This window comes from Phalacrocorax carbo, chromosome 5, assembly GCF_963921805.1.
Source record: "Phalacrocorax carbo chromosome 5, bPhaCar2.1, whole genome shotgun sequence".
Lineage (NCBI taxonomy): Eukaryota > Metazoa > Chordata > Aves > Suliformes > Phalacrocoracidae > Phalacrocorax > Phalacrocorax carbo.
The window spans coordinates 456,294-482,341 of NC_087517.1; the positions used below are offsets into that span (position 1 = coordinate 456,294).

The following is a 26,048-nucleotide window of genomic DNA, read 5'->3' on the forward strand; positions in this document are numbered from 1 at the left end:
GAGCGGCGGTGAGGGGCGGTGAGCGACCGCGAGGGGTAGTGAGGGACATTGGGTGGTGAGGGACGGTGAGGGACCGTGAGGAGCGGTGAGCGGCGGTGAGGGACCGTGAGGAGCGGTGAGCGGCGGTGAGGGACGGTGAGCGACCGCGAGGGGTAGTGAGGGACATTGGGTGGTGAGGGACGGTGAGGGACCGTGAGGAGCGGTGAGCGGCGGTGAGGGACCGTGAGGAGCGGTGAGCGGCGGTGAGGGACCGTGAGGAGCGGTGAGGGACGGTGAGGGACCGTGAGGAGCGGTGAGCGGCGGTGAGGGACGAGGGCCGGTGAGGGGCGGCGGGTGCTCCCCGCCCGGCGGCGGGATCCGCGGGAGGAGCGGGAAGGAGCTCGCCGGAGCGCGGCGGAGCGGAGTTGCGGTGACGGGCGGAGGCGGCAGCGACGAATGGGGTGTTCCCACAGGTGAGCGCGGCGCGAACCCCCCGCAACTCCTGAGTGAGCGGGCAGCGCTGAAAAAATAGACACTGCGACGCTGCAGCGTGAGAGCATCATGTAAATCAGGCGAAAAGGGGGAAGGGAGCGACTGAAGGAAGAAAATTAACTATGAGGGGTTAGTATCAGATGGACTCATGTTCCATCTCACTCTGGTGGAAACCGCCATCGCCTTAGTCAGCCCTCATACAGGTCACCCTGCCTTTATTCCTTTTTCTTTGTTTTGTCATGGTTGTTCATCATAGACTTTTTAAATTAGTGCTATAGACTCAAAGCTCTTCGCTCTGAGGGTGACAAGGCGCTGGCACAGGCTGCCCAGAGCGGCTGTGGCTGCCCCATCCCTGGGGCGTTCAAGGCCAGGCTGGACGGGGCTTTGAGCGACCTGCTCTAGTGGAAGGTGTCCCTGCCCGTGGCAGGGGGTTGGGACTAGGTGATCTTTAAGCTCCTTCCAAACCAAACCAGTCTGTGATTCTATGAAAGTTTCATTCAGCCTATTTTACTTGCTGTGGTATTTTGCTTAGAATTGTTCTCACTTGTATGTGTCTCAAGTTTTTTATGGTTGTTTTTTTGAATTTTATAATTGCCTTTGTTGATTTGTTTTTTTGTTAAATTTTTAATCTGGATTTCCCGCAGGAACCAAAGTTCTGCATTCAGCTCATGTGTTTTGATGCGTTTCTGTGACTGAGAACTTTTGAACACCCCCGTCCCCACCCAGTGCTCTTGGCCATGTTTGACAGAGGGCTAGAGATTGCAGATATAATTCTGTGCTCTAGATTTAGTGAAAATCAATTTCTGGATAGAGAAGTACTTCATCTGCGTGTATCTCAGATGAGGGAAAGGCTCTGGTAGGAGGTCACACCTTGGCAGACAGCAGAGAATCTCAGAATCTCTCAAATACCATCACTCTGCATGTCCCCCTCTTTCCCCTCCTCCGCCAGCTCTATACCCTGAGCATGACGCCATATGGTGTGGGACATCCCTGGGGTTGCTTGGGGTCAGTTTTCCTAGCTGTGTCCCCCCCCAGCCCCTTGCTGGTGGGGTGGGGTGGGGGGCAGGAAAGGCCTTGGCTCTGTGCAAGCCCTGCTCAGCAGGAACAGAAACACCCCTGGGTTATCAACACTTCCCAGCACAAATCCAAAACACAGCCCCATACTGGCTACTGTGAAGAAAATCAACTCTACTCCAGCCAAAACCAGCACAGATAACAAAAGAATTTTGTTATCTTTTTTCAGTAGTAAGGGTTTTTCGTATTAATGTTACTCTGCCTGAGCAGAGAAGTATTGGTTTTTCAGTTTATTTATGTGAACTCAGGTGTAGTACTCTCCTCATACTGGAGCTGAATGATTTGGGAGCTTTTCCTTAAGATAATATAGCATTTGTTTTCTCTGCAGCTGCTAATAGCAATGCCAAATGAACCAAAGTCAGTACCTCTTTACACTGGTTAGGTATCAGAAGTTTATTTTTCTGTTTGCATGCTAGTCACTATTAGATATTGTCTGCAGGTTTCAGTCCTAGAAGTTGAAGCATTCAACAGCAAGGCTATTAAATCCTTATGTCATTCCTTCTCCCAGCAGCACCATAGTTCTCAGGCAGACGTTGTAAAAGAGCTATGAACTTGCGGATTTCATTATTGACATGTTTTGGAAAGTTCTGGTGGTGATTCCCACCCATAGTGCTTTCATTTCAAATTTAAGGCTCCAACAGAGCTTATTTACTCACATCAGACATAACCCTCGCCAGCAGATACTTTTTGTAAATGGCTGTTATTTTAATGTGCTACACAGCCTACTTTGCTTTTTTGGGAGTGGACCTAGAATTCACAGTGGAAAATGACATGTCTTGGAGATGCTGCTGAATCTGCTAGCAGAATAAGGAGGGAATAGATGTGAAGAAAAGTGAGAGTGGGAAAATTGAAATAAAGCACGGAGAGCAGAAGAATCTGGAAAACCCATGTGAGTCTGCTCACCTTGCTGCAGCTTGCATCTCCTGCTTGCAGGTTCAGTGTCAAACTCTCCTCCGTTACTCTGTTCCTCCCTACCCTCAATTCAAACTTGGCATCTGGAAATTGAACTGTTGGGACTCTTGATACCGTGACAACTATATATATTGGCTTCATGTTTCTGCTTAAAATACTAGCTGTGTTAATGAGGTAACCACCTTACCCATTGTCTACAAGCATATTTCAGTATCAAAACCTGATCCTTCCTGGCTTTAGTTAAAAACATTACTCCTACTAAGTCATAAAAGCCATAGCAGTTCTCATCCATGCTTATCTGCAATATTTTCCACAACCTCTATAAAACCAATTAAAAGAAGGCAATTCTGAACAGGTTTAGATTTTTATCTGTTGGTGTGAATGTTTAAGCTTGGATTTTCAGGCAGTTGGCTAAAATATAACTCCTTCAGTGCCTTTAAAATCCAGACTTTAGATCATCTAGTAAGAGTTTATGCTTTAAATGCTAAAACCATAGCAGCAAACCGAGCCACTCACCCATGGTAAATTAATCCTGTAGTATGGAAATATAAGTGCAAAAATGAAAATCACTTTGTGCAATCTGATAACGAATGTGAATCATGAATTACATGGAACATGAAAGAAACTGATTTTTACTGTACAGATTGGAGAGGTGATGGTTCATAACTTACCACAAGGCAGCTATGTAATACGGATTTGGGGTACTGCCTAAAGCATTACTAATAAAAAAGCTTAGTGCCATTTTACATCTGTTCCAGAAATTCTTGTGGCAATCAAAAAACAAGAAACAGTAAGTTGATGTTGTGGATTTCTTAGGATATTAAATATAATCCACCATTTCTTTTTTTTTGTTTTCTTCCACCCTCTTTCTCTTTACTTTGATGTCTCTGTCACTTGTTATATATTTAAACCAGATGCTGTTGTGAATGGAAATCATATCTGCGTAGTACTTATCAGAGTACCTTGTTCTTGATCGGTAACCCTTGGCACTATTAAAATACCACAACATCAGCATAGATTTGTAAATCTGATTTTATTTAATGCTTTAATTTATTTAGATTTTTTTCTGTTGGAAATGTTTAGACTGGTTTGTCTGGGTGGGAGGAATGAGTGAGAGAATCATTCTCCTATGACCTTGGGATAGTGCAGTTGAAATCTCTTCCTGCCATTCTCAGTCCTATTTCTGCTGAAGTCCTGGTCACATAACTATCAGACTTCAGAGGTGTTCATATGCTGGGGATAGATGTCTTTTAATGGTAGTAGTCTGTGAATGATTGACTTAGGAGTAGAATTTATAGTGTAATGGTTCTATGTATTTTTAGAATGTAGGGTTTTTTTCATAATGGAGGCAAATGACAGAAAGCCTGGGGGCAGGCAGAGAATTTTAACTGTGATAGAGACAATAGCCATAGGAAAAATTTTTGAGTGGTGCTCTCAGTGCTCTGGAACTCTTTCACAGAATCCCAGAATGGCAGGGGTTGGCAGGGCCCTCTGGAGACCATCCCATCCAACCCCCTGCTTGAGCAGGCACCCCCAGAGCAGGGGCACAGGGCCGCGTCCAGGCGGGGGGTGAATGTCTCCAGGGAAGGGACCCCACAGCCTCTCTGGGCAGCCTGTGCCACTGCTCTGGCACCCGCATAGGGAAGCAGGTTTTCCTCATATTCAGGTGGAACTTCCCGTGTTTCAACTTATGCCTGTTGCCCCTTGGACTGTCGTTGGGCACCACTGAAAAGAGTCTAGTCGCATCCTCTTGACACGTGCCCCTCAGATATTTCTAAGCATTGATGCGATATCCCCCCTCAGTCTTCTCTTCCCCAGGCTAAACAGACCCAGGTCCCTCAGCCTTTCCTCACAAGGGAGATGCTCCAGCCCCCTGACCACCTTTGTAGCTCTCCACTGGACTCTCTCCAGTAGTTCCTGGTCTGTCTTGAACTGGGGAGCCCAGAACTGGACCCAGCACTGCAGGTGTGGCCTCACTGGGGCAGAGCAGAGGGGGAGGATAACCTCCCTCGCCCTGCCGGCCACACGCCTTTCCATGCACCCCAGGGCACCGCTGGCCTTCTTGGCCACAAGGGCCCGGTGCTGGCTCAGGGTCACCTCGCTGCCCCCCAGCACCCCCAGGGCCTTCTCAGCAGAGCCGCTCTCCAGCAGGTCACCTCCAGCCTGTGCTGGTACGGGGGGTTCCTCCCCAGGGGCAGGACCTTTTGTGACAATTGCTCCTTTAGAATCTACATTCTACAGACAAGTTATTACCCAGTTGCAAAGTCTGAGAAGTCGCTTGGCAGAATCAAGAATCAACATGTTTCCAAGCAGACTGTCAGCTTACTTGATCTAATCTAGCTAATAGCTATTAGCATAATTATACACCAGGCATAGTCCGTCTCTAAAACAAGCACTGCAGCATACAGGCATATGGAATATCTTCCACATGTATCATGTTTTAATTCATATCTCTGTGTTGTTAAATCTGTTGCTCATGACTCTGCCGTATTTCCTATCCACCTTATCTCCGGTATTGCTAATTTTCAAATGTCAGAATTACTAATTTGTGGCCACTGATATAAACCGATACTGTTCTTATGTCTGGTAATTGAATGGTGACATACTATTGCTGTTTTCTTAAGCTCAGTTACAGATAGGCAATATTTTTTCAATTGAGTCAATATAGCTACTTTTAAATGCTGCAGGCACATGATGGAGACAACAAATATTCTGGTGCAGGTATATGACTTATTTTTTATTAAAACATGCTTTTTTTTCCTCTGTACTGGATTTTTTATTGTCTGTTTACAGTAGTTCAGCATAAAGTTAATAAATGTTGCAAGGAACATTATCATTAAGTATCTAAAGCATGAAGACCCATTAGTGAATGCAGCCATATGTTCAGTGATTTCTACATTGATATAATTGTTCACTAGTGCATATATTGTGCATCTGATAAAATCTGTAGGAAGTCTGACTTGACATCTGTAAAGCTTACCTGTTTCTTCTAGGAAACCTGAGAAGTTCAAGTCCTGGTTCTGATCTGGATGCCAGTTGTTTCACAGACTGCAAGAGCAAAAGAAGTGTCCAGGTACTGTATGATCGTGCTGGAAGGTAAAGGGTGATATTATTAAGGAGAAGATGTACCTTACTGGCCAATTTTTGATCACAGAACCAAACTTTTTTGACAGAATGATGAGAAAGATATACGTTTGTCATCACATGTTTTATCCACATAAGTGTCCTCGTTAAAAAAAAATACTACTGGGTAATGGAGTAAGTGAGTCAATTCTAAAGAATTAAATTGCAACGCACTCGGCTGTATGGAAGCTCCTACACAGGTTTCACTATTTCTGTCACATCGTAACAGCAACACTTCTTTCCTCAAACTTGAGAATTCACTGTATTTTGTTGCTGTTGATCATGGCTTTGGACCTTCACCCTCAGAAAACAGCTTAATGGTGGGAGGCAAAGGAAAGCAAAATATCTTTTGGTATCTTGTGGGTTTTACATGCCATGTGATACTGGGCTCCTTGGAGCAAGCCAACTGCAAATTACTTGCCGTCGTACCTATTTTGCTGCACAAGCATACCAAAGCAACTTTTTGTGTTAGAGTGACGAGCCACTAGAGGGCACGTGCTAGTCAGTAATCGAATGGCCATGCTTTACCATACAGAGCTACACGCTGGACCCAGTTGTAAACAAGAAATTTTACCTTTTTTCGCGGTGGGTAGAAACTGATTAAAATTCTCCAGTAACTGCCGTTGGAATAGCAGCTTTCTGAAACAGTAGTGATTATGCAATACTCCTTGGAAAGCAGAGGGGGAGAACTGAATTGCCCTGCTTTTGTTTGGCTGGTTATCATTTATAGCAGGGCTGGGATAACACTGTAGTAGTACTGAGCTAAAATATAGTGGCTGTTTTTACATAGATGAATACAAATGAAATTTAAACAAGAGGGAGATGTTATAGACATTGCAGAATTTAATAAAAATTACACAAAGATGCTAAAGTTGAATAACCAGAATTAGTTTTAGTATACCCATTTTTTTTTCTTCCATTTGTGTTGTTACAATAGCTATGGGGAGATTAATCTTGTGAGCTAGATTACAGTCCTTCCTTGTTTGAGTGTATGGGTCAAGGCTGAAGATAAGCAAACAGCCAGTCTCCTCTCTTGTTGCTACCCGATTAGCTTTTTCAAAGGTGGTGTCGTGCAGACAGAGCAGGTGAGTTCTGTCTTGTGAGGTGCCAGTCACTCAGAAGAAAATAAGGAGGAAACAGACATGAGATTACTCTCTCTCCCCCATCAGGCTACAGAATAGGATCAGCTTGTACAGGGCAGTAGTACATATTGTGCTATATAAATAACACATGCTGCAGGCTGTGGAAATAGAAATCTTGGGGGAGCATATCCTTGTGAACTTGTTTATGTGCTGCTTGGAAAGTGCAGGATGTGATTTGTCTGTACTGTGTTGACAGGGGAACAGAAGTATTTCATATTCTCATAAATGTAACTATAGATAAGCTGCCACTAGATGGTGGTCGTGAAGCAGAGTATTTTAGCATTTTTAGGACCCACAGAGCTGGCAAGCTGAAATGAGCTTTCCCAGGTCTTCGTATCTCTTAACACACAGGCTTTGTAAGTACATGACTTATACCCCTGTGCATCACTAGGACAGTTTTACGCTCTTTGAAGAGAAGTCTTCATCTTATGGTGTTTGTCCCCATAGCAGGATAGCAGCTATGGTGCTGTAGGGACAGTTTGTTTCTATAGCCCTATAATTTACAGAAGACAGTTTGCCCCCTAGAACTATGGCAGGGTAGTGCTACTTGTACAACACCTGTGCCATTGGACCAAACAGGCTTTATGGTTTTACTTGTTAACTGTCACCATATCTAGCACATTATTTTAAAACCACTTAGGTTAGGGAAGATGATCTCTGTGGCAAAGAAAACTGCATGACAGCTAGATCCGCAAAACATGCATGGAGACACCTAGTGAGCGTTTTCAGAGTGACTTGCTTTTTTGTGCGGTTTGTGAAGTCAGTAGGCCCTATTGAAGTCTATATTCTTAGGTTTCAAATATGGGTCATTCTCAACCTTATTCAAACAAATGGACATAGACGTTTACTTGTGCTACAGCTGAGAATGGTTTGGTTAGTCTTTTTTACGAGCTTCATCATCAGAATTTGTCACTGGTAAACAGTCAAACAGGATGGATATTGCAGTTACAGTCGTATGAAAGAAGTAGGGTTATAACAGAAGTTCCTTTGTAGCCCTTAGTATGTCAGGCACGAGCAGGGGTTAACATACCTATAACATTTAAAAGATTTTTTTTGTTTCTGATGTTTGAATGTTTAATAATATCAGCAAGCTAGACAAATACAAACTGAATGCCTTTTTGTCAGTTGATGAATGGCCTTAACCCTGTTTCATTGTATGGGTTTATAATTGTGTGCAATATTTGAAATTAGATAAATCCTCTTCTAAAACAACGTAGTAACACCTCTGGATGAATGACAGCTTTAAATAGGATCTGGATCAATAGGAGTGCTGGAGGATTTACAGCTGAACTGAAGGAATGCATATTTTGTTCCCTTATTAAGCACTCACATACAACGATTGATTTTTGGTCAGCGGGAAGATTGTCAACAGTAGTAATTCAGCATTTCATGTGAGATGATGATCTCAGTTTCCTGTAACTCTCTGGCCATCCTGGGGATGCACTGGCAGAGTCTGGATTTACTTAACTGTGCGCATAATTTTAGGACATAGTCAGTGCTACAATGCAGTGACTTGATTATAAGCCTTTTGTAATGAGCTGAAGGTCTTTTGTATTTAGTCCTAATGGAGATCAATCTCTTCTCATAGTGTGTGATTACTTTGTGCCAATGGACAGGTAGATAATTCATTTCACACTCTTCCTAGCCAAGAAAAATGAACCCACCTATGACTTTAAGAACTAGCTGGAAATTACCCCATTAAATATCCTGCTGCTTGTGTTAGTCTCTTGTACGTAATTAATATAAGGTAGAACAGACTAGAAGGTGATATTTCATGTAAAAAAATGGTATGTGTAAAGGTATTAACATTTAGGGTACCCTGGAGTAGTAGGGAGATACGGTGCCTGAGATTATTGGCCTGCTCTGGGACTCAGGCTGGTCATCTTCATGGCTAAGGTCAGTGAACCAGCTGACCCTGACAAGGTGATCTGCCCTGCAGATGTCTGTGGAAGTACTACTGCTGTAGTCTCCCAAAGGGAATGCCTGATTTGCTTTTTACAGCACTATCCATCTCTATTGGCATGACAAAAAAAAAAAGTTGAACTTTGTTTCTTCCCATGGCAGGATGGTGCTCTTTACACAGGCTGCCTGCAGGCAGTTGGGCCAGATGGCTGTTGTGACCTTGCTCATTATTAGCCACTGCCACACCCATTACATTCTTCTATAACCGCTTTTACTCCCCAGACTAACCACAGAAGCAAGAACTTTCTATTTTTGCAATTTAATAGCATACCTTCCCAGTGAACACCGCCTTACTGTGTACTTTTCCTGGCCCTGTGTTCAGAAGGGGTGTGACCAACACCTGAAATTTCAACTGTCCATGTTAACTAGTCTGCCCTCACCCTGTGGTAGCACTCCCCATAGCTTTAAATAATGTGTAGGAGTCAGATCAACTTTTCATGTGGTTTGAGCAGAAAGAAATGCTTTGAATGTACAAAGAGAACCAAAACCTTAATATTGTGTATGAATGCCCATGTTCAACAATGGAATGAGTGGTTACGTATGATGGCATCTCTGCAGAAGCTGTTGCGTTCTCTTTTTAAAATTCCATAAAGTATTCCTGTTCTGCTACTTTCTCTTGTCCTCACACCCTCCTCTAGAGCTTGCCAACAGATGTGATTAATTCCTCAATTTTATTTTTCAACTTCACTCTCCATCTTTTTTTTTTTTTTAAACGCACTAGGTTCCACAGACAAGGGAAACTTGTCTTAATTGCATGCAGGAGCCAACATGTCACTGAAGATTTAACATGCAGATTCATAGTATTCTAATTGGCAAAGTATTTTAGCACAGATCATCATCATTCTTTGAATTACTAAATCCTTTTGCTATGGGGAAAGAGCCTATTTTAAAATATTTACAGCAACAGACTGCACCATGGAAGAGCAAATGTTTAGTTTTCTGCTCTGTGTGTAGGTTTAACTCTCTCAAAAGATTTGTTTTTCCTTCTCTTGATGTTTTTAAGCTTTTTTGCTTTCTAGTCACTCTGCATTTCCACTTCAGCTCATTAACCTAGGCACTAATAAACTCAGTTTGTCCTCTTTATCATCTTCACTCCTGAAGGTTAATGACAGGATGCACAAAGCTTCTGAAGAGAGAAGCAGACTTGAGAGACATATTTTAATAGATTTAAAAAATCTAGTATAGTAGCACATGGGCAGATAAAACATTTAAGCTCTAACATTAAAGCAGTACTTCTCAGGACCTAGTGCAAGAGCCCAGGAAGAATACGTAATGGTTATGGTCATTTGCACTAAGCTACTTTGCACAAGCACAATTCAAGCAATTCAAAGACCAGCTGTGGTGCCTTTTTTTTTTTCCCCTCCCACTAGTGAGCCTTGGTAACACAGACGAGGTGCTGACACATAACTGTAATAGAAGAAACTGTTCAGGAGCTACACTAATGAGCTTGTTCATAGTCATAATTAATAAAGCCTAACTATGATAATGCTCACCATGCAAGCATACAGCGCAATTCAGACCATGTTCTCAACAGTGCCCTCTGCAGACAGTTACTTTAAGACCTTTCCATATCCTTGGTGGTCTTTTTTAGAACTCTGCTAAGTGGGGTTTTTTTGTTTGTTTGTTTGTTTGAATAGTTGAAGGGGTGAGTTGCATGGCTAGGTGTCTTATGTTTCCTTAGTATGGCAGTAAATGATTACACAACTACAGATGAAGGAAGGGTGTCTTGTGGATTGGTCTGAAGAATACGTAAAAAAATGCTCAGTCCCTGCTTGCTGCTCTCCTTTTGGCAGGAGCTTGAAGGAGCCTGGGGAAGAAATTTACCTTTTGTCTGGAGGAAGGTACTATGTGTCAGTGGTAGCAATAACCTCTGCAAACAAGGTGTTAAAAGTGCTTTATTCTGGCTCTGTATAAACGTATAAGTTGATTAACTATTACATCTACAGAGTCTAAATTGCTTGGTGTGGAAATAAATCTAGAATAGCCTTAGTTGAATCCATATGACAGTCAGATTTGGAGTTGGACTTTGTTGCACAAGGTGATTATCATAATTTAAAAATTACTTGATAACAAGCCCCAAAATCTAAAAATAATAGGAAAAAAGTTTATTCCAAATTACACGTCTATTCTATGACACTGGAGCAGGTTTGTATTTTTCCAGAATGTTTAAAAAGTTCTGTTGGCAATAGCCCGACGTGACTTGTATACACATGGATAAGCCCAGGTATTTTTGAGATCATGTTGGTTACAATTTAGTGTTATGAGCTCTGGCTATATAGGATTTTGTAAGAGGACATGAATTGGTGTTGCCTATGCTGCATGTTGAGCAAAACCCACGTAAATGCAGTCTAACAACCCAGACTTTTATAAGTCAAAAGTGCAGTTCAGCAGCTTATTCCCCCCAATAACTCATTAAAAATAATCTTTTATGTATTTTTGATATCCAGAAATGCTATTGTCCACCCTGAACTCAGCAACACCTTTACCCTATCAGGCAAGACCTGAGCACTTGGCTCTGCCAGTGACCTGTCAGACTCGGCTAGGGAATAGGATACGGCAGCTGTATCAAACTCTCACTACTTTCAGTGACTGTGTTAATAAAGACCAGAAGGCTTAACCTAGTAATTTTTCAGTGTACATTACATTTTAATATCCATATTATCATATTATCCTGGGGCAAAGGTTATATGTGTTAGATGTTTGGCCTATCTTTCTCCTTCTTTTTTCTTTCTTTTTTACCCTTTAGCACCTTCAGGTATCTCTCTGTCAAACTTGCTGCTTCTTCAGTATTTGAAAAAGTAATTAGGTTTTAAAATCCCTTCCCAAGTAAAGCATTTTTTTGGCAGAGTTTACTCTTTTTCTTTTCCTCATTTGTATGTAACTGCAGTCTTTTGAGGGACTGATGTTTACTTCTGTCCTATTCTGTTATCTTGCTGTTTAATCGTACTCTTTTTTTTAATAGCTTTTTGAAATGTCTCAATAGATAATATACGTTTGCTTTGAGCCTTTAATGTAGTGTCGTTAAGTACTCTTCCTTCGATTCACAAACAGCCCTTTCATACTGCTTTTTACATTTTTTTTTGGCAAACTTTCAGTTTTTATGTAATTGCCATTTTGAATTTTAACTTCATAATAGCAGCTATGCGGCTGTTCCTTAGACTTGTTAAAAAAAAATTAAAATGGGATAGTGAAATGGACAGTTTCTGAGCACTAGTTCTGATACACGGTAGGCTCTGCTTGTGCTATTTCAATGTCATCATTTTGGAGCAGGATCTGAGTGTTTAGGAGCAAGTGAAGAGTCATTTCCCTTCCAATGCAGAAGTTACAGAGAAATTTTTTTTTTTTCCCCAGGAGAGGTCTGTCCCGCCCAGGTGGCATTCTGTCTGGTACGTAAAAATTAGTCTGCGCATCGCACCATAATGTGGCATTTTCCCAGCCTACACGGAGGTAATAGAGATCTCCCATTATTACTGCATTTACTGAACTTACAGTCTTAAGGATCTGCCTCAGCCTGTTAGATTGCTCTTTGCCATTCCTGTTTGGCAGTCAGTGATACAGCTGCAACACTTATTTCCTGCTTAGGCCCAGAGATCTTGTTTAAGAGAGAAACAAGCATTCTAGTCCAGCCAAGCTTCTTAGAACTATGTAGGTCTTTACTCTTGTTTTCAATTTTTTGGTAACCCTTTAAACTGGGAATGGGTTTTTTTCCTCCTTCTTCTGACTGTTCCTCACCATTTGCTATCTGAGGTCTTGCCAACTTGTCATCTTCTCTTGAGGACACCAAACTTTTCTGCTTTGCTTCAAAGACTGCCTCATTCCAAGTTGTGTACTCTTCTGAGCCTGTGGTACGCCTGTAGACTTTGATTTATAAAAGAACAGTTTTAAAAGTAAATATGTCAAACTAGAGGCCAGTGCTGTTCTTAGAGGTCTTTAGCTCATCTTTGGAAACAAAGCTACAAGACCTAAAGAATCACCTAAAAGAATCACCTAAAATTTCTCATTTAGGTCTATGGACCTAATATGACTGCATCATAATAGGCTTACTCCAACCTGGCTGAGGTTTTGAGAAGAGAGACAAATATCAGATATAGCAGAAGAGGTGCAATACAAGGCTCAAAATTTAGTCACAGAAATTGGCGATTTAAAAATCAACTCATCATTTGTTTTTAGAGCTTATAAATGCCATTGTTGTTCTCTCACCATTATCATAAGTTACTACCTCAGTGATACTTTGTTGACTTTATATAAATATGAGCTGCCAGCAGATGTAAGTTCAGTGAAAAAACATCAGATAGTAGGAAATTAATAAAGGCCATGATTTCTTTCTGAAGAACGGTGAATTTCATACATAGCGAGGCGTGATGCTTGGGGCTATTGCATAAGATTCATGTATCAGCTGGAGACTTGGCTCTGAAAAAAGGCACAGAAAGAAATAACCCTCTTCTCATCAGCAGTTTGTGTGGATTACAAAAGGGGTAGTTCCTTCGCCTAGTTTACTGTGAGTCAGCTTAAAAATTACCTTTTATCTTTTTTTCCCCCAGGGATGATTCTGTAATAGAGATCACATTACAGGGCAAAAGTTTCTGAAAACTTATTCTGAGGATTTTTCTTCTGTGTAATGTTAGCACAGTTATTCTAACCAAATTTTAATTCCTAATCTGTTGAATTAAGTGTTTCAGGCTATGACACAGTGTGACAACTGCGTATTTTAAGTAGCTAAATAATTTTGTTGCTCTTTTCATTTTATAAGATGCATAGCAATTTCTCCCCTTACGGTGTTTTTAGACCTGTATACTTAGGCTTTTGGAAGCCTAATGCTGTTGTATTTATGCTGCTATTCAGCTTGATCATAGGCTGCAGAAAACCAAGGTTTGCTTGGCAGAGAGGAGTGCCACAGCATCTGTGGGCTAGTTATTCTGAAGTTCTGTTTTGTTGAAAAGGGGCTATTTTGTTTTTGATGGAGAGTAGTGGAGCTTTTCAAATCTACAAGACTGACCTCTCACTAGGTGCTGATCACTGTTACGATCAACACTATGAGGCAACATTATGCACAATAGCATTAGGCAGTCTTAAACTTCACTAATAATTGTCCAGTTCCAAGGACAGATGGAGTGAAGAAAGTGGTGCCACCAGAAGCGAGTTCTTGCCTCATAGCCAGAAATGAATCCTTGCACCTTTATGCCACAGCATGTGAAGATTCATCCAGTCTCTCCTCTCCAGCCTACCAGAAATGTCGTAGTTGGTCTCAAAATGACAGCTTTCCTTCCAAGCCCTTTATCTGCTGTGCCTGACAGCTGCAATAATTTACCCATGGCCACAAAGTCACCTTTTGCGTTTCTTTTTTTAAAAGCTGATTAATATTTACATTGTTACTTTTATGAGCATTTCTTACTTACAGTTACTTGAGTTACTGTCTGTCTTACAGTAACACAAACACAGAATGCACACATGACTAGTGGCCTTGGCCAAGATGTTTTCAGTTAAGCCAGTGTCCATTAGCTCCGATAGGCGAAAGATTTTGTCTTTTTCCAGTGTTCACAGTCCTCCTTCTTGTAGCCGAATCTTGTTTTTCTGCGTTAACTGGCCTCTGCTCCTGCCAGGCTCATCCACATCTCTCCGCTTTTGCTACCCTGTAAAGCTGGGTTTGGCCGCGAAGGTTTCATTTCACTTGGCAATTCACCCACATTTGTTAGGCCTGTTCTGACCATGCAGCTGTGTTGCCGTGCCACAGCTTAGTGTCCTCACTGGAGCTGTATTCCTCTGTGTATGTCTCTAGAGCTAGTATTTTAGGAAATGTCCTAGATCTTTGCTACTCTAAGGAGTCACTCCATTTCTCTCCCTTTGAGCACAAAGGAGAAATTTTATAAGGCAGTGCAAGACTGCAGCAGCTATATTTAACTTGAGTTACAGGGGACTCAGTATGAAGTAGCAATACCAAGCTTGGGCAGAGGCGATTTGCTGACTCACGTAAATCCCGCGCTGAACAAATGAAGTGCATGGTGGCTAAAAATGTGAGATACAGCATCTGAGGAATGGGGCAAGCTGACTACAGTTCAAGCATACTCTTCAAGACAACTAATAGAAGTCAAAGAATCATCTCATGAATGCTGTCCTGAAAAAAAATTTCTCCTCCGTCTTTTCATATAGACTTGTTGTATGGAATTACATAAATTCACCAAAATTTCAGGTCATGTCCAAGTCTGCTGTTGAGTCTCACTGTGCACCTGCTCCATCTGTTCTAATCCAAATCATATTTAACTCCCTGCTTTTGAATTTTAATTTCTCTTTTTCTTTCACCATATTTGCAATTATTAGAAAGGTGGAAACAAAGCAGTGAATTTCCCAGGGCACTATTTGAACTTCCAAGTTAGCATCAACTTCTCCTAAGGCCATCCATTTTTTCCAAAAGTTAACAGTTTTTATCTCAGTGGAGTATCAATCTGAATATGAAATTGTGAATACAACACATTTTAAAAGCATTCAGCTTGAATTCATGTTCCTGACATTTTGCAACAGGCCCAAAAGCCAGACTGCGCTATTCAGTCTGAAACTACACGTAAAGGGAAATTAACCAACAAATATACTGTACAGATTATTTAAATCAGTATAGCACCAGGACATAATGTGCAAAACCATATAAATAACTGAGACCAAGAAAATCAAAAGAAATTTGACATAAAGAACTATGTGCGTGTATATATATTCCACAGCATGGAAGATCCAAATTGGGAGTGCTGTCCCAAATCTTGCTGGTTTTGATCTTGATGAAACTGCTTCAGATGAGAAGCAAAAATCATCCCATCATACAGCTCTTTTGTTGAAATTACTACCTCCCTCTTTTTTGGAGAGTTATTAGCAAATTCAAAGCAGCAAATAGTAAGACCAAGACCCTTTCAGTCTATTATTTTGTTACCTGAAGCTAATTTAAATCTTCCTGGGACAATGAAATGCTAAATCAGTGTATTTGGCTCAGAGAGCTTACCACCTTCCGTAGGTTATAGGCATTCCAGGTAATCAACATCCAGCTGTGTTAGTCTGCATACCGAAGCTTGCACATGACTCTGAAGGTAGGTAGAACAATGATGAAAGATCCCCTCCACTTCGTTTCCCTGTTGCCGGCAGGGGGCTGAAGTAGCCCAACCAATGAAGGAAAAGTGAATGTGCCTTGCAAGCTAAACTTGGAGCAGGTCTGCTTACCGTTTATCGTTTCACTGATGCAGTCAGGATATGTGGAAACACTGAAAATCAGAGAAAAGTGCAATGATGAGTAACGACAATTATGATTGCAGACAGTATAAAGTTAACAGGCTCTATGGCACAAGGAAAGGATGTGATTTAGCTACTTAAAATAACCAAAGATTTTTATTGTAAATAAATCCAAGCAAAATGTAGTCAAAATGGAGACTGTAATGTCTATGCAAGTGAGATCATTTTAATTTTCTTGGGGAGAGCATGGGGAGGAGCAGAGGAGTGATGGGAAGAAAACAGGATAGAGTTCCAATATCTTGGATTGCCCATATCAAAAGTAAAAATACTAGCCTAAGGAATAATGGGAGGAAAGTCCATAATTTCACCCGTTGGTCTGCTGGCCTGACAAATTCAGAATATACGGCACTGAAGAAAGCTGGAAAATGGCTCAAATGTTTTGACATATCTAACCAGCTTAAAAACATGCAATTTGACTTACATTCATGGTATTTGTTTCCAAATATCACACACAGAAAATTAAAAAAAAAAATGAGCAGGGAACAGCTTTCCATGGATGAGACTTCCATATTTATTGTTATTCCATGTGCATAGAAAATGGCAGTGAAGTTTCTTATGAAATAGGCAGGGAATGGGAGAGGTGTGAATATACTGGACTGGACTTTGTGCTTCAAAATTACACTATTCATTTTTAATTTTTTCTTTTAAAATTTATAACATTTTCTTGGCTTTTTTTTGTGCATGATGTTTCAAATTCCTTTTAAAATGACACACCGCATTACAAATGGATGGCACTTCAAACCAATGTGGCATTTCCATATTTACACCAACGAAAGAAATTTACAAGACGTAATAGCATACAATCTTGACATTTAGTAATAGCAATAAAACAAGGGCATCCATTTTATTTTTTCTGTACAAACTATCAGAACAAGACTTTTATTCACATAAAAAATCAGCTTTAATTTGCTCTGACCTACACGCTTCCCAAATTCATTTTACTCAATTCTCAGACCTTTCATCACATCGCCCACACCCTCACCAGACTACAGGAGCTACAAATAATTATACCTAACATCTAAACAGAGCAGAAACCCATCCCCTCCAGTTTTTCTTCCTGACAATTTCTCACTCACAAAAAAAAAAAAATCTTCCTTGTTCCTTCTTTTATTTCACTTTCACACATCATAACCAAAGCAACAAATGAGGCCATTCCATTTCTTCTCAAGCAAGATGAGAAATATACTCTTGTTTTCTCTCTTTGATGCTACACCCAGGAGTCGGGTGAACCTGGGTACTGTTCTGCTCTATAAGAAGATCGTCTGGTGGAATAAAAGTCTACGTAATTTGTGGTTGATTTCAGTCCATATTGTGTTGTGTAATCTGAAGTAGCAGGAAAGTGAACTCGATCATCAAAATACGGGTCTTCGTAGCTATGTGGGGACTGCAAGTATAATCTGTATGCGTCATAGTTTTTTCTGTTGGTATCTTCTTGACTGTAGTACAATTGCTGATGCTGTTGACAAAATGATAGAAAAATAAGCTTTCGAAATATAATTAGCAGAGAAAATACTTGTTTCTCAAACTTACACACATTATACAGAACCTTCCCCTAAAAAGTTAAGTGCATCTGTACCAATGATGAGAGTAACACAGGTCCAAACCTCCATGAAATGTATTTTTAAATGAAACTAAATGGAGGGAAAACCTCTAAGCCTGCCTGTGAGTCTCCTCCTGCTTTCACTCGGAAGCCAGTAACTGTCCAAAAGTAGTACTTTTGGAGTATAAATAGAAAGTACAGAACCTGACCATACCTACCAAAAAAAAAAGTCAAATCAGAAAAGTGGTCTTGGATCCCACTGTAAGAACGTGCTAAAATATGTGACTATAAAAAGAACACACAAAGGTAATAGAAGTACATAAGCAATTGCCACTTCAAGTACACTAAAGTGACATTAACTACGCTCTAGACATGCTCCATAAAAAAAGCACTCTGATATCACAAAGTATACTCAAAACTCCCTTGAGTTCTATTAAACACTGTGTGCTGAGTCTTGTTATCAGTGTCATTTCAAACAGAATTTTGGAGTCACCTGGAGTCGTCTGTTTTGTTCTCTTGCTGGTGAGGAATAGGAACTGATGTAAATTGGTGAAGGCTTGCTGGAACCTGTGAGAAAAGTTTATGGCATAAACTTCAGTCTTTATTCTTTAGTCTCTAAGTCTACTTGCTTCTGTTTTACCTAGAAGAAATTATGTGGCACCCAAACAATTAAGTCTGCAGATTTTAGTACCTGCTAACAATATAATAACACAATACAGGTAAATTTTGTCCCTCAGCAGTAGTTAAATTGAAACCAAGAGATTTTTGTGTGTTGTTTTTAGTTTTACGGACTAATAACCTTTAAAACAAGGAATTTCCTTCTCTCTATTCACTGTCATCTCTATTGCTTTGTGTCTTGTGTCAAATAGTAGGAAGGAAAAGGGACATCAGGGAAAAGATTAAATCTTGGTATAATTTAATAACGTAATAATATTATTATATCATACAACACAATAATAATAATGTGCACAATAAAACAATTTTTCGTAATAGGATTTTAAATAAAAATTCCAAACACCTCTCACCTCCCAATACATAAACAGATCTTCTCTTATGCTGATAATGTGTGCAGTTTTAAAGAAAATAGCAGACATTAAAAACCTGCTCTTTTCCACATGCAGTGAATATAATGAATAAAAATGGAAAACAATGCTAAGTAGGAACAAGCCTGCTAACACAACTGTCCGTATTAGGATTTTACAAACTCCTCATTCCAGTTAAAAGTTCACCAAACCGGTATCTTACCGCTATATATGTCTTTATGTGCAATGACGTCGCCTTGGTTATTATAATACTGCATAGAAGGTTGCGTTCTGTCGTATTCAGAGCGGGGTTCTCTAATTCCTAATAAAGCCGGTGACGACGACGTGCTGCCAACTGATGAGGAAAGAAAGATTATCAGTATTTACAACAAAGGCTGCCCCGTAGCTAACCTTCTCTTTATTGGTTATTATAACCTCACCTCTCCCTTCCTCAAGGATTAACAAACGAGAGATGTGGGTGATGGACAAAACTATGACATGGTTTTTTTCCTGGATGAAGAACCCCAATGCCAAAAGCTATCAACAACGTACCATGAGATTAAAATTTTGTACTTTTATGGTGAGTCACTGCTCTATAATGCGTACAACTGAAATAAGAGACCTTACCCATTTCAGTTTGCATATGACATCATTTGTTTGCATTTAGAAGATAATACTCCTGCTAATGTTTTTGATTTTATGCAAATTATACAGAAACTTCAAGCACATCCTATCACTTGGGACAGGACAGAAGAATTTACAGCCTTGCCTGGCTGAAGCGATCCATGTGCACACTTAGATTACTGCTCTCTGACTAGTGTGCAACAGTGCGTTTTGGACATTCCATGCTCCAGCTGGCTGACAACCGTTGTAAGATCATACCAGAGGACTACTTACTTTATATTCTTACAGTGACCAGCTGAATCTCTACTGTAGTTGTTAAGAAGTTTGTTCTGCTACGTCTTCTCTGCTTTACAGATCACTCACGCTTTGTTGGCTTAGAAAGACTCCAGTAACACAGGAGAAAAATACTTAATTTCTAGAAGTTTCGCTTCAAAATATTAATCAATTATATCTTCTTCCATTAGCTGTGTCCATTACATCATCTCTCACAATTTTGTGTTATTATGGATAATTACTGATATTATTCTAGCACATTCATGGCTAAAGAAGTTATATTTGGGGGTGTCATTGAAATTCTGACATGGGTCAATATAATGTGTGTGTGTTGTGGTTTAACCCCAGCCGGCAACTAAGCACGACACAGCTGCTCGCTCACTCCCCCCCGAGCAGGATGGGGGAGAGAATTGGAAGGGTGAAAGTGAGAAAACTTGTGGGTTGAGATAAAAACAGTGTAATAATTGAAACAAAATTTAAAAAAAATAAATACACAGCAAGTGATGCACGATGCAGCTGCTCAGCACCTGCCAACTGATGCCCAGCCAGTCCCTGGGCAGCGGCCCCCCAGCCCGCCCCCCCCAGACTATATGCTGAGCATGGCACCCTATGGCATGGGGCATCCCTATGGTCAGTGGGGGTCAGCAGCCCCGGCCGTGCCCCCTCCCAGCTCCTTGTGCCCCCCAGCCTGCTCAGATGGCAGAGCACGAGAAGCTGAAAAGTCCTTGACTAGTGTAAGCACTGCTCAGCAACAACTAAAACTTGAGTGTGTTATCACATTATTGTCATACTAAATCCAAAACGCAGCACTGGACCAGCTGCTAGGAAGAAAATTAACTCTATCCCAGGCGGAACCAGGACAGTGTGTTCATAATTGAGTGACTGAAGCAAGAACAACTGTTACAGGCAAAGTGTAAATGTTCTACCATGCATCTGCTGCGTGTGCTGTGTCAGCGAGGCTGCTACCGCGGTACCCTCTGTGGACATGTTTTTGCCACAAACTTCCGCCTTACTAGTTTAAGCTTGTTCATGCTTTGGAACAGAAAAGCAGACACTTCCTATTAGGAGTTTTTACTAGGTGTTCTTTGGAGTACAACAGCCTCTGAATGTTATGTTAGAGCTGCCCATCCTACTTCCTACTCGTAGTTCAAAGGACTGGAGTGACACGGTCATTCTGCAAGTGTGTCTTGGGAGAGAAAGTGCCGAGATAAGAATTTGACAGTAGGTACTGGAATATGCTTTTATACTTTGGTGGGATCTGGTCAGTTCCCTAAACCTAAGCTGTGCTTGCTTCCTTGTCATTGTTAACTCTGAGAAGATATTTTTGGCTCTGGCAGTAGACACATAGCTTAAACAGTCTGTGAATTCAAGGTGGTGTTTTGATTCCAGCATGTGCAACTTGGCAGCTAGGTGTAAAAGTCAAAACTGCCTTCAGTATCATGTGGTTTGAGAGTGACAGAGGTACTTGGTCAGGACATTGATGTGGAATCCTGAAAGGCTGGGAAAAAAAATCGAACGTGGAACACAGTAAAATAGGAATAACAAAATCCTGTGGAACTGGTATCTGCAGTCTGCTGCTGTATGGTGCTAGACAAAGGAGTCGGCCCCGCACGTTGTACTGTGGTGGCTGAGAGAAACTCTGGGCATGAAAGATACGCTTTCTTTCCCTTCTTAAGACGCTATAGGTGTATGTCTCATAGGAAGATAAAACCCTGGTTGAGTCCTTGCTTTTCATGTCAACCATGTAATGAAGGAATGTGAGAGGGCTGTTACTTCTATGTGAAGAAGTAATTAAACAAGAGTATTGTAGGAACTGGTTGCTTATTTTAGCAGTCATGGTAGATAGATATTTCTTGGTATTAACAGAGATCTATTAATGTAAAAATAGAAGAGAAAATTGGATACAATGGAATGCCAAATGGAGACAATATACAAGGCTTCAAGTAGGTTTTGTATCAGTCCCCTCATGAAGATCTACATCCTAGCACTGAAGATGTTAAAGGAACAAAGGCAAGAAGTAAATGAGAAGGAGTTAGAAAAGTACGATTCCTGTGCTATCAGGTACCCATATTCTGTGAGGCCGCACCTACAATGCCAAGTCATACAGCCCAGAGGGAATGGCTTTGCAGAGGGACACAGGTGGTAAGGAAGTCCAGTTGTGCACTCTGAGGATTTTACTTAGCACCAGTCTAACCTGGTCCCATGACCTGAATGCCCGTTAGCAGCTGGAGCATATTCGTAATCTGGAAGCACACCATTTGGTTTAGTTTCATCCAAAAGGAATACAGTTCACACACTCTGAGACTGCAGTTTGATTTGCCTTAAGCAGTAAGTGCAGAGGTTTGCTTCAAAGCGCTCCTTATCCAGACTAAAACACTAATGCAGAGACATCCACAAATCCTGTGGAATTTGAAGCCTGCTAAAAGAAACAGCTACAGTAACATTCAGGGTATGTGAAGCACTTACGTTTAAATACAGAGGAAAGACAGCATGACCTCTGCGTTTTAGATATAATTAGTAGTAAACTGAGAGGCTATTTGAGTTTAAAAAAAATAATCAGATACCCCTTCAGTAAACCTCTTTACATTTCGTGACTGACCTGACTGTATGACAGGTGACATCTGTTGATTTGTTGTTGATAAAGAAGGATGTGATTTGAATCTCTCTCGCTCCAGTGTTGATACTGGTGTAATAAAATGACTTTGATTCCATCCATCCTGTGGAGTGGCAAAAAAAAAATAAAATAAAATAAAAAAAATTCACTTTTCATTAAATTAGGAGGTTTTGTAGAACTATTTTCCAATGTGGGCTAATTTTGTAATTTACCTTTTTATAAATGCTACGGAGATCTCGATATTGCCATAATGTATTCAGTACCTGGGCAGCTGCCTTGACAACTTTCAGTGACGATCTAAGGAAATACAGAACATTGCATTATTAGAAGACCACTTAATTCCACTTAAAAAGAACAATGTTCCTGAGCTACACCATGGCCTAGACCTTGATGCTGCGAAGCAAGTCAGGTCACCTCAGCAGGCCTCAGTAATGCATGCCTGCATTACCACAGTGTGAACGAGGCTGAGCCAGCAGCCTCACCAAAAGGCTGGTGCAGAACCTGATTACGCATGACAATCATCTCCTTCTCCAGCCTAGAAATTTTCTCTTCGGGTCACCCACATGAGCAATACAGATAGAAGAGTTGAAATAGCTACTGCCATTGCCTGCAAGAATTAAAAATCATGAAAAGAAATACCCTATTTTGTGCGTTTTATAAAAACAGAGACTACATACTTTAAATCATTGTACAAAATTCCTAACTGTAGAAAAAGAATAAACAAATAAAAGAGAGCTGGTATGAAAAGTCTTGACACATCCTCATAGTGAGCCTTTGTACTCAGTTCTGTCTGGCACTGCTGAAAACTTTTATTGGTTGGGAAAACACTTTTCCACTCTCAAGAGCAAGGGTAGGAAAATTGTAAATAATAAAATAAACCATAATCACATCATCATTTAATCATAAAATCGTGCATCTTTAAAAAGAGAAATGGTAGTAAACTGGCAGTGGTACTGAAGTAGTGATTTGACATTAAATGCTGCAGCATGACATCTGTGTTAACCATATGCCTTTTTCTGTCACTGCGAAGATTCATCCAAATGCAGTTTTTGAAAGAAAAGACTGAAAAAAATTGCAGTTGATAGTGTTAATCAATGAGTACACACTCTTAAGATGTTCACAAGACTTCAAATTTGTTTAGTGTACTCTGTTGCCTCATAAGTGTAAGTGCAGATGCAGCTTTACATGTTGTCTCCACCAACCAACCAAGTCACTGCATTCACTCCTGCAGCTGAAATGAGTCTGTGCCCCTTGGACATACAAAGTGTTGTAAATTGTGGATACTCAAAATTAGCCACTTCCTTCTGAGACAAAGACTTTGTTAAAAACGTGGCATGTTTAATTCACACTGACCAGCTCCTCTGAGAAGAGATCCTTTTCTCCACTTTACCATCTGATCAAACACTGGGAACAGTACACAGGGCTGACAGACAATCAGCTTTCTGTTACCCACAGAAAGGAGCTCTGCGATATTCTGGTTTACACAAGAGTCCTGCTAATATGGTTTGCATCAGTCATATTGCTAAGGGGCACAGAGCAGCGATGCTGGTCAAAGCCAGATGGGGTCCACAAGGCTGACTTAGTGCTGACCCTGCACGGCCCAGGAGCCATTACGTGTTCCTGTTCCTTAGTGCTCAGTTTTCCAGTTCTGAGAGGTTTTATTACTACTGAATAAACACAATGCCCGATCAAGCCCAGCGCTGAGCTTAGCTAACAGAACCCCTAACAGAGGGGTTGGCACAGCCGTACGCGAGTAATTCTGCAGAGAGCCGGGTCCTCTCAACTGACACTTGCTTTGCAGTCCTATTGAAGAAAATCCCACTGGCTAGGTAACTGCTCAGCAGGCCAAGTTTTCCTTACAACCTACCTAATGGCCACGCTAGATATCATTAACAGCTCTTGTGACACGTCCTGACAAAGGTGCTAACATGTTCTGACTCTGAAAAGCTCTCAATATTCTATTAATCTTGTAGATATTTAAGAGGGAACAATTTTTTTTCATTAGTACCATTTAACCTGGGCAGCCCCCACTGATGTGGGTACTGCGTGCGGCTGTAAAAGCCTCCAGAAGCTTTGGACAGCGAATACACTGCAAGAAAATGGCGGTTCCAGCTGCCTCCGCCTTCCCAGTGTGATTCAGAACTTGGTTAGCTGCTCTGATCAGGACTGCAAAAGCAGATACCTTTTTTATTTTTTTACTTAAAAAAAAACACAACACTTCCCACATTCTTAAGCACTTCAAATGGAATAGAGAAACAGTTTAGGTATGAACTTTGTTGCCTACTTGCCTGTCACCTCTTCCTTTTGTTATGTTCACCAGCTTTTCTATTCCTCCAGTATCAGCAAGGGCTTTGGCATTTTCCATGTTCTTACTAGTGACCTCATGCAAAGCACAGCAGATTGCTGCTACAGTCTCATCAGACAATATGCTTGGACCATTGCCTCCTGGAAGTCGATTAACCAGATCTCGCATAGCATATTTACCTATAAAAACCCATGAACAGAAGCAAGTTAAAAAAAATACATTTTGGTACTTAAGATTTGAAATTCTAGACTCATGACAAAACTGCATCTGAAAGCAATAAAAATAAACACAGGATCAAAACCATGGAAACCTTCCAAGAATTCACATTTTACACAGAGTCAAGAAAGACTAGAGATCTTTTCTTTTTCGTTTTAGCTTAAAAATGTGACAAGTTGCATGTTTGCATTAAAACAGGAACATTTGTAAAACAGGAACTATTCAGAGAAAGCAGAATCATTCAAGGAAAAACATTACACTATTATGATTAAAGGATTGGTGCACATTCCTAGGCTTCATTTATGGGAGAGTTAAAAAAAGTCCTTATAGTAACTTGTAATTTTTTTTTCTTTCTTTCAGACATTCTGTTCACGATATTTGTTATCCGTAAGAGATCAGATGTCAGCTCTTTCCGATTTCGTTTGCTGACTGACGCACAGGAATAATCACACTCCAGTCAAAGGAAATTAACTAAAGCTAAGGTAATTTTTTTCCTGTTTTTGCTGTGCTGTTAATGGAATGATTAATTGATTTTATTGAAGACATGCATTTGTACATAACAGTGAATAATGAATAAGCTTTACACAAAGCCATTAGCTATCTATTTGGATAACATGCCTGAGGGAAACAAATATCCAAAAAGGAATTCTGCACACAAAAGGAACAACTTATCAAACACACTGGAAAACTATCACCGACAAATGCTGTAGACAGTGGTACCCTGTCAGTGCCAATCTTTTACCGAGATCAACACACGCTTGCATATACCAGTTAATATTGTTAGTTGTTGGAGACCCCAGTCTATTACTTTCTTCAGAGTTTAGACTGTGTAAACCCATCATTATTCCTGCTCCTACCAACAGCAGTAAAGTTGCATAAAACAGATGACTGGCACGGGGTAATTTATGACTCACTTTACATCTCAAAATACCCTGTACAAAGATTAGTTTCAGAGTGTATCTGGAAAGCCAATAGTTCTTTCACAGTTAAGGCTTTGGCAGGGAGAGGGAACAGGTAGAGGTGCATTCCTGAACTGAAAAGTTCTGCCAGAAAGGGAAAAAAGAATCCTGAAAAGAGAATATCACCTGCGTATGGCATATATATGACTGGTGTTATAGAACAGAATTTTCTTTTCACTAATTTCTTACATCTGTAATACCTACATTGCAAGAAAACACATTCTGAACATCCAAGATGGAGAAGCTTCAAAAATATATAATAAAATTCTGTTCACCTGCATTTATCTTTAGAGAATAATAATACTCTTAACGGTATGAAGAGGTGTTATGTACTTATCCCACTAGGCTACAAAACAAAAAATGCTTCTGTAACAAAAATGAAACTTTGAGATCATGATGTACGTTAGCAGGGTTCATTTAGGGCACACTGATCTGAAGCTGAGTGTGAGGCATGTTCAACACTTGCCATAATAGACTGAGATTCCTGATTAAGGCAGGAAAAATGTTGTCTGAGGTTTTTTTAAAATGCTAGATGAGAAGGGCAC

At 40.6% G+C, this 26,048-nt stretch overlaps 1 protein-coding gene and 1 long non-coding RNA gene across 9 annotated transcripts in view; one reads left to right on the forward strand and one right to left on the reverse strand.

The window, feature by feature from the left end:
- Nucleotides 1–242: 242 nt before the first annotated feature.
- LOC135313329 (uncharacterized) lies at nt 243–25,020 on the forward strand. 2 transcript variants are annotated; one of them, XR_010372945.1, is made up of 5 exons: nt 243–292; nt 453–600; nt 5,451–5,530; nt 12,036–12,070; nt 24,905–25,020. It is a non-coding gene; the product is annotated as an uncharacterized LOC135313329 (long non-coding RNA). The 2 variants fall into 2 exon arrangements; XR_010372944.1 differs by lacking the exon at nt 12,036–12,070.
- Nucleotides 16,438–26,048, reverse strand: part of PKP4 (plakophilin 4) — a 96,641-nt gene continuing 87,030 nt past the window's right edge. For all 7 annotated transcript variants that reach the window (XM_064450900.1, XM_064450901.1, XM_064450902.1 and 4 more), the window contains 6 exons: nt 24,312–24,507; nt 22,236–22,320; nt 22,009–22,126; nt 18,736–18,867; nt 17,984–18,057; nt 16,438–17,406 (listed from right to left, as the gene is read on the reverse strand). In XM_064450900.1, coding sequence (XP_064306970.1) covers nt 17,158–17,406; nt 17,984–18,057; nt 18,736–18,867; nt 22,009–22,126; nt 22,236–22,320; nt 24,312–24,507 — 854 coding nt within the window. In that variant the 3' untranslated portion in view covers nt 16,438–17,157. The remainder of the gene's footprint in view (nt 17,407–17,983; nt 18,058–18,735; nt 18,868–22,008; nt 22,127–22,235; nt 22,321–24,311; nt 24,508–26,048) is intronic.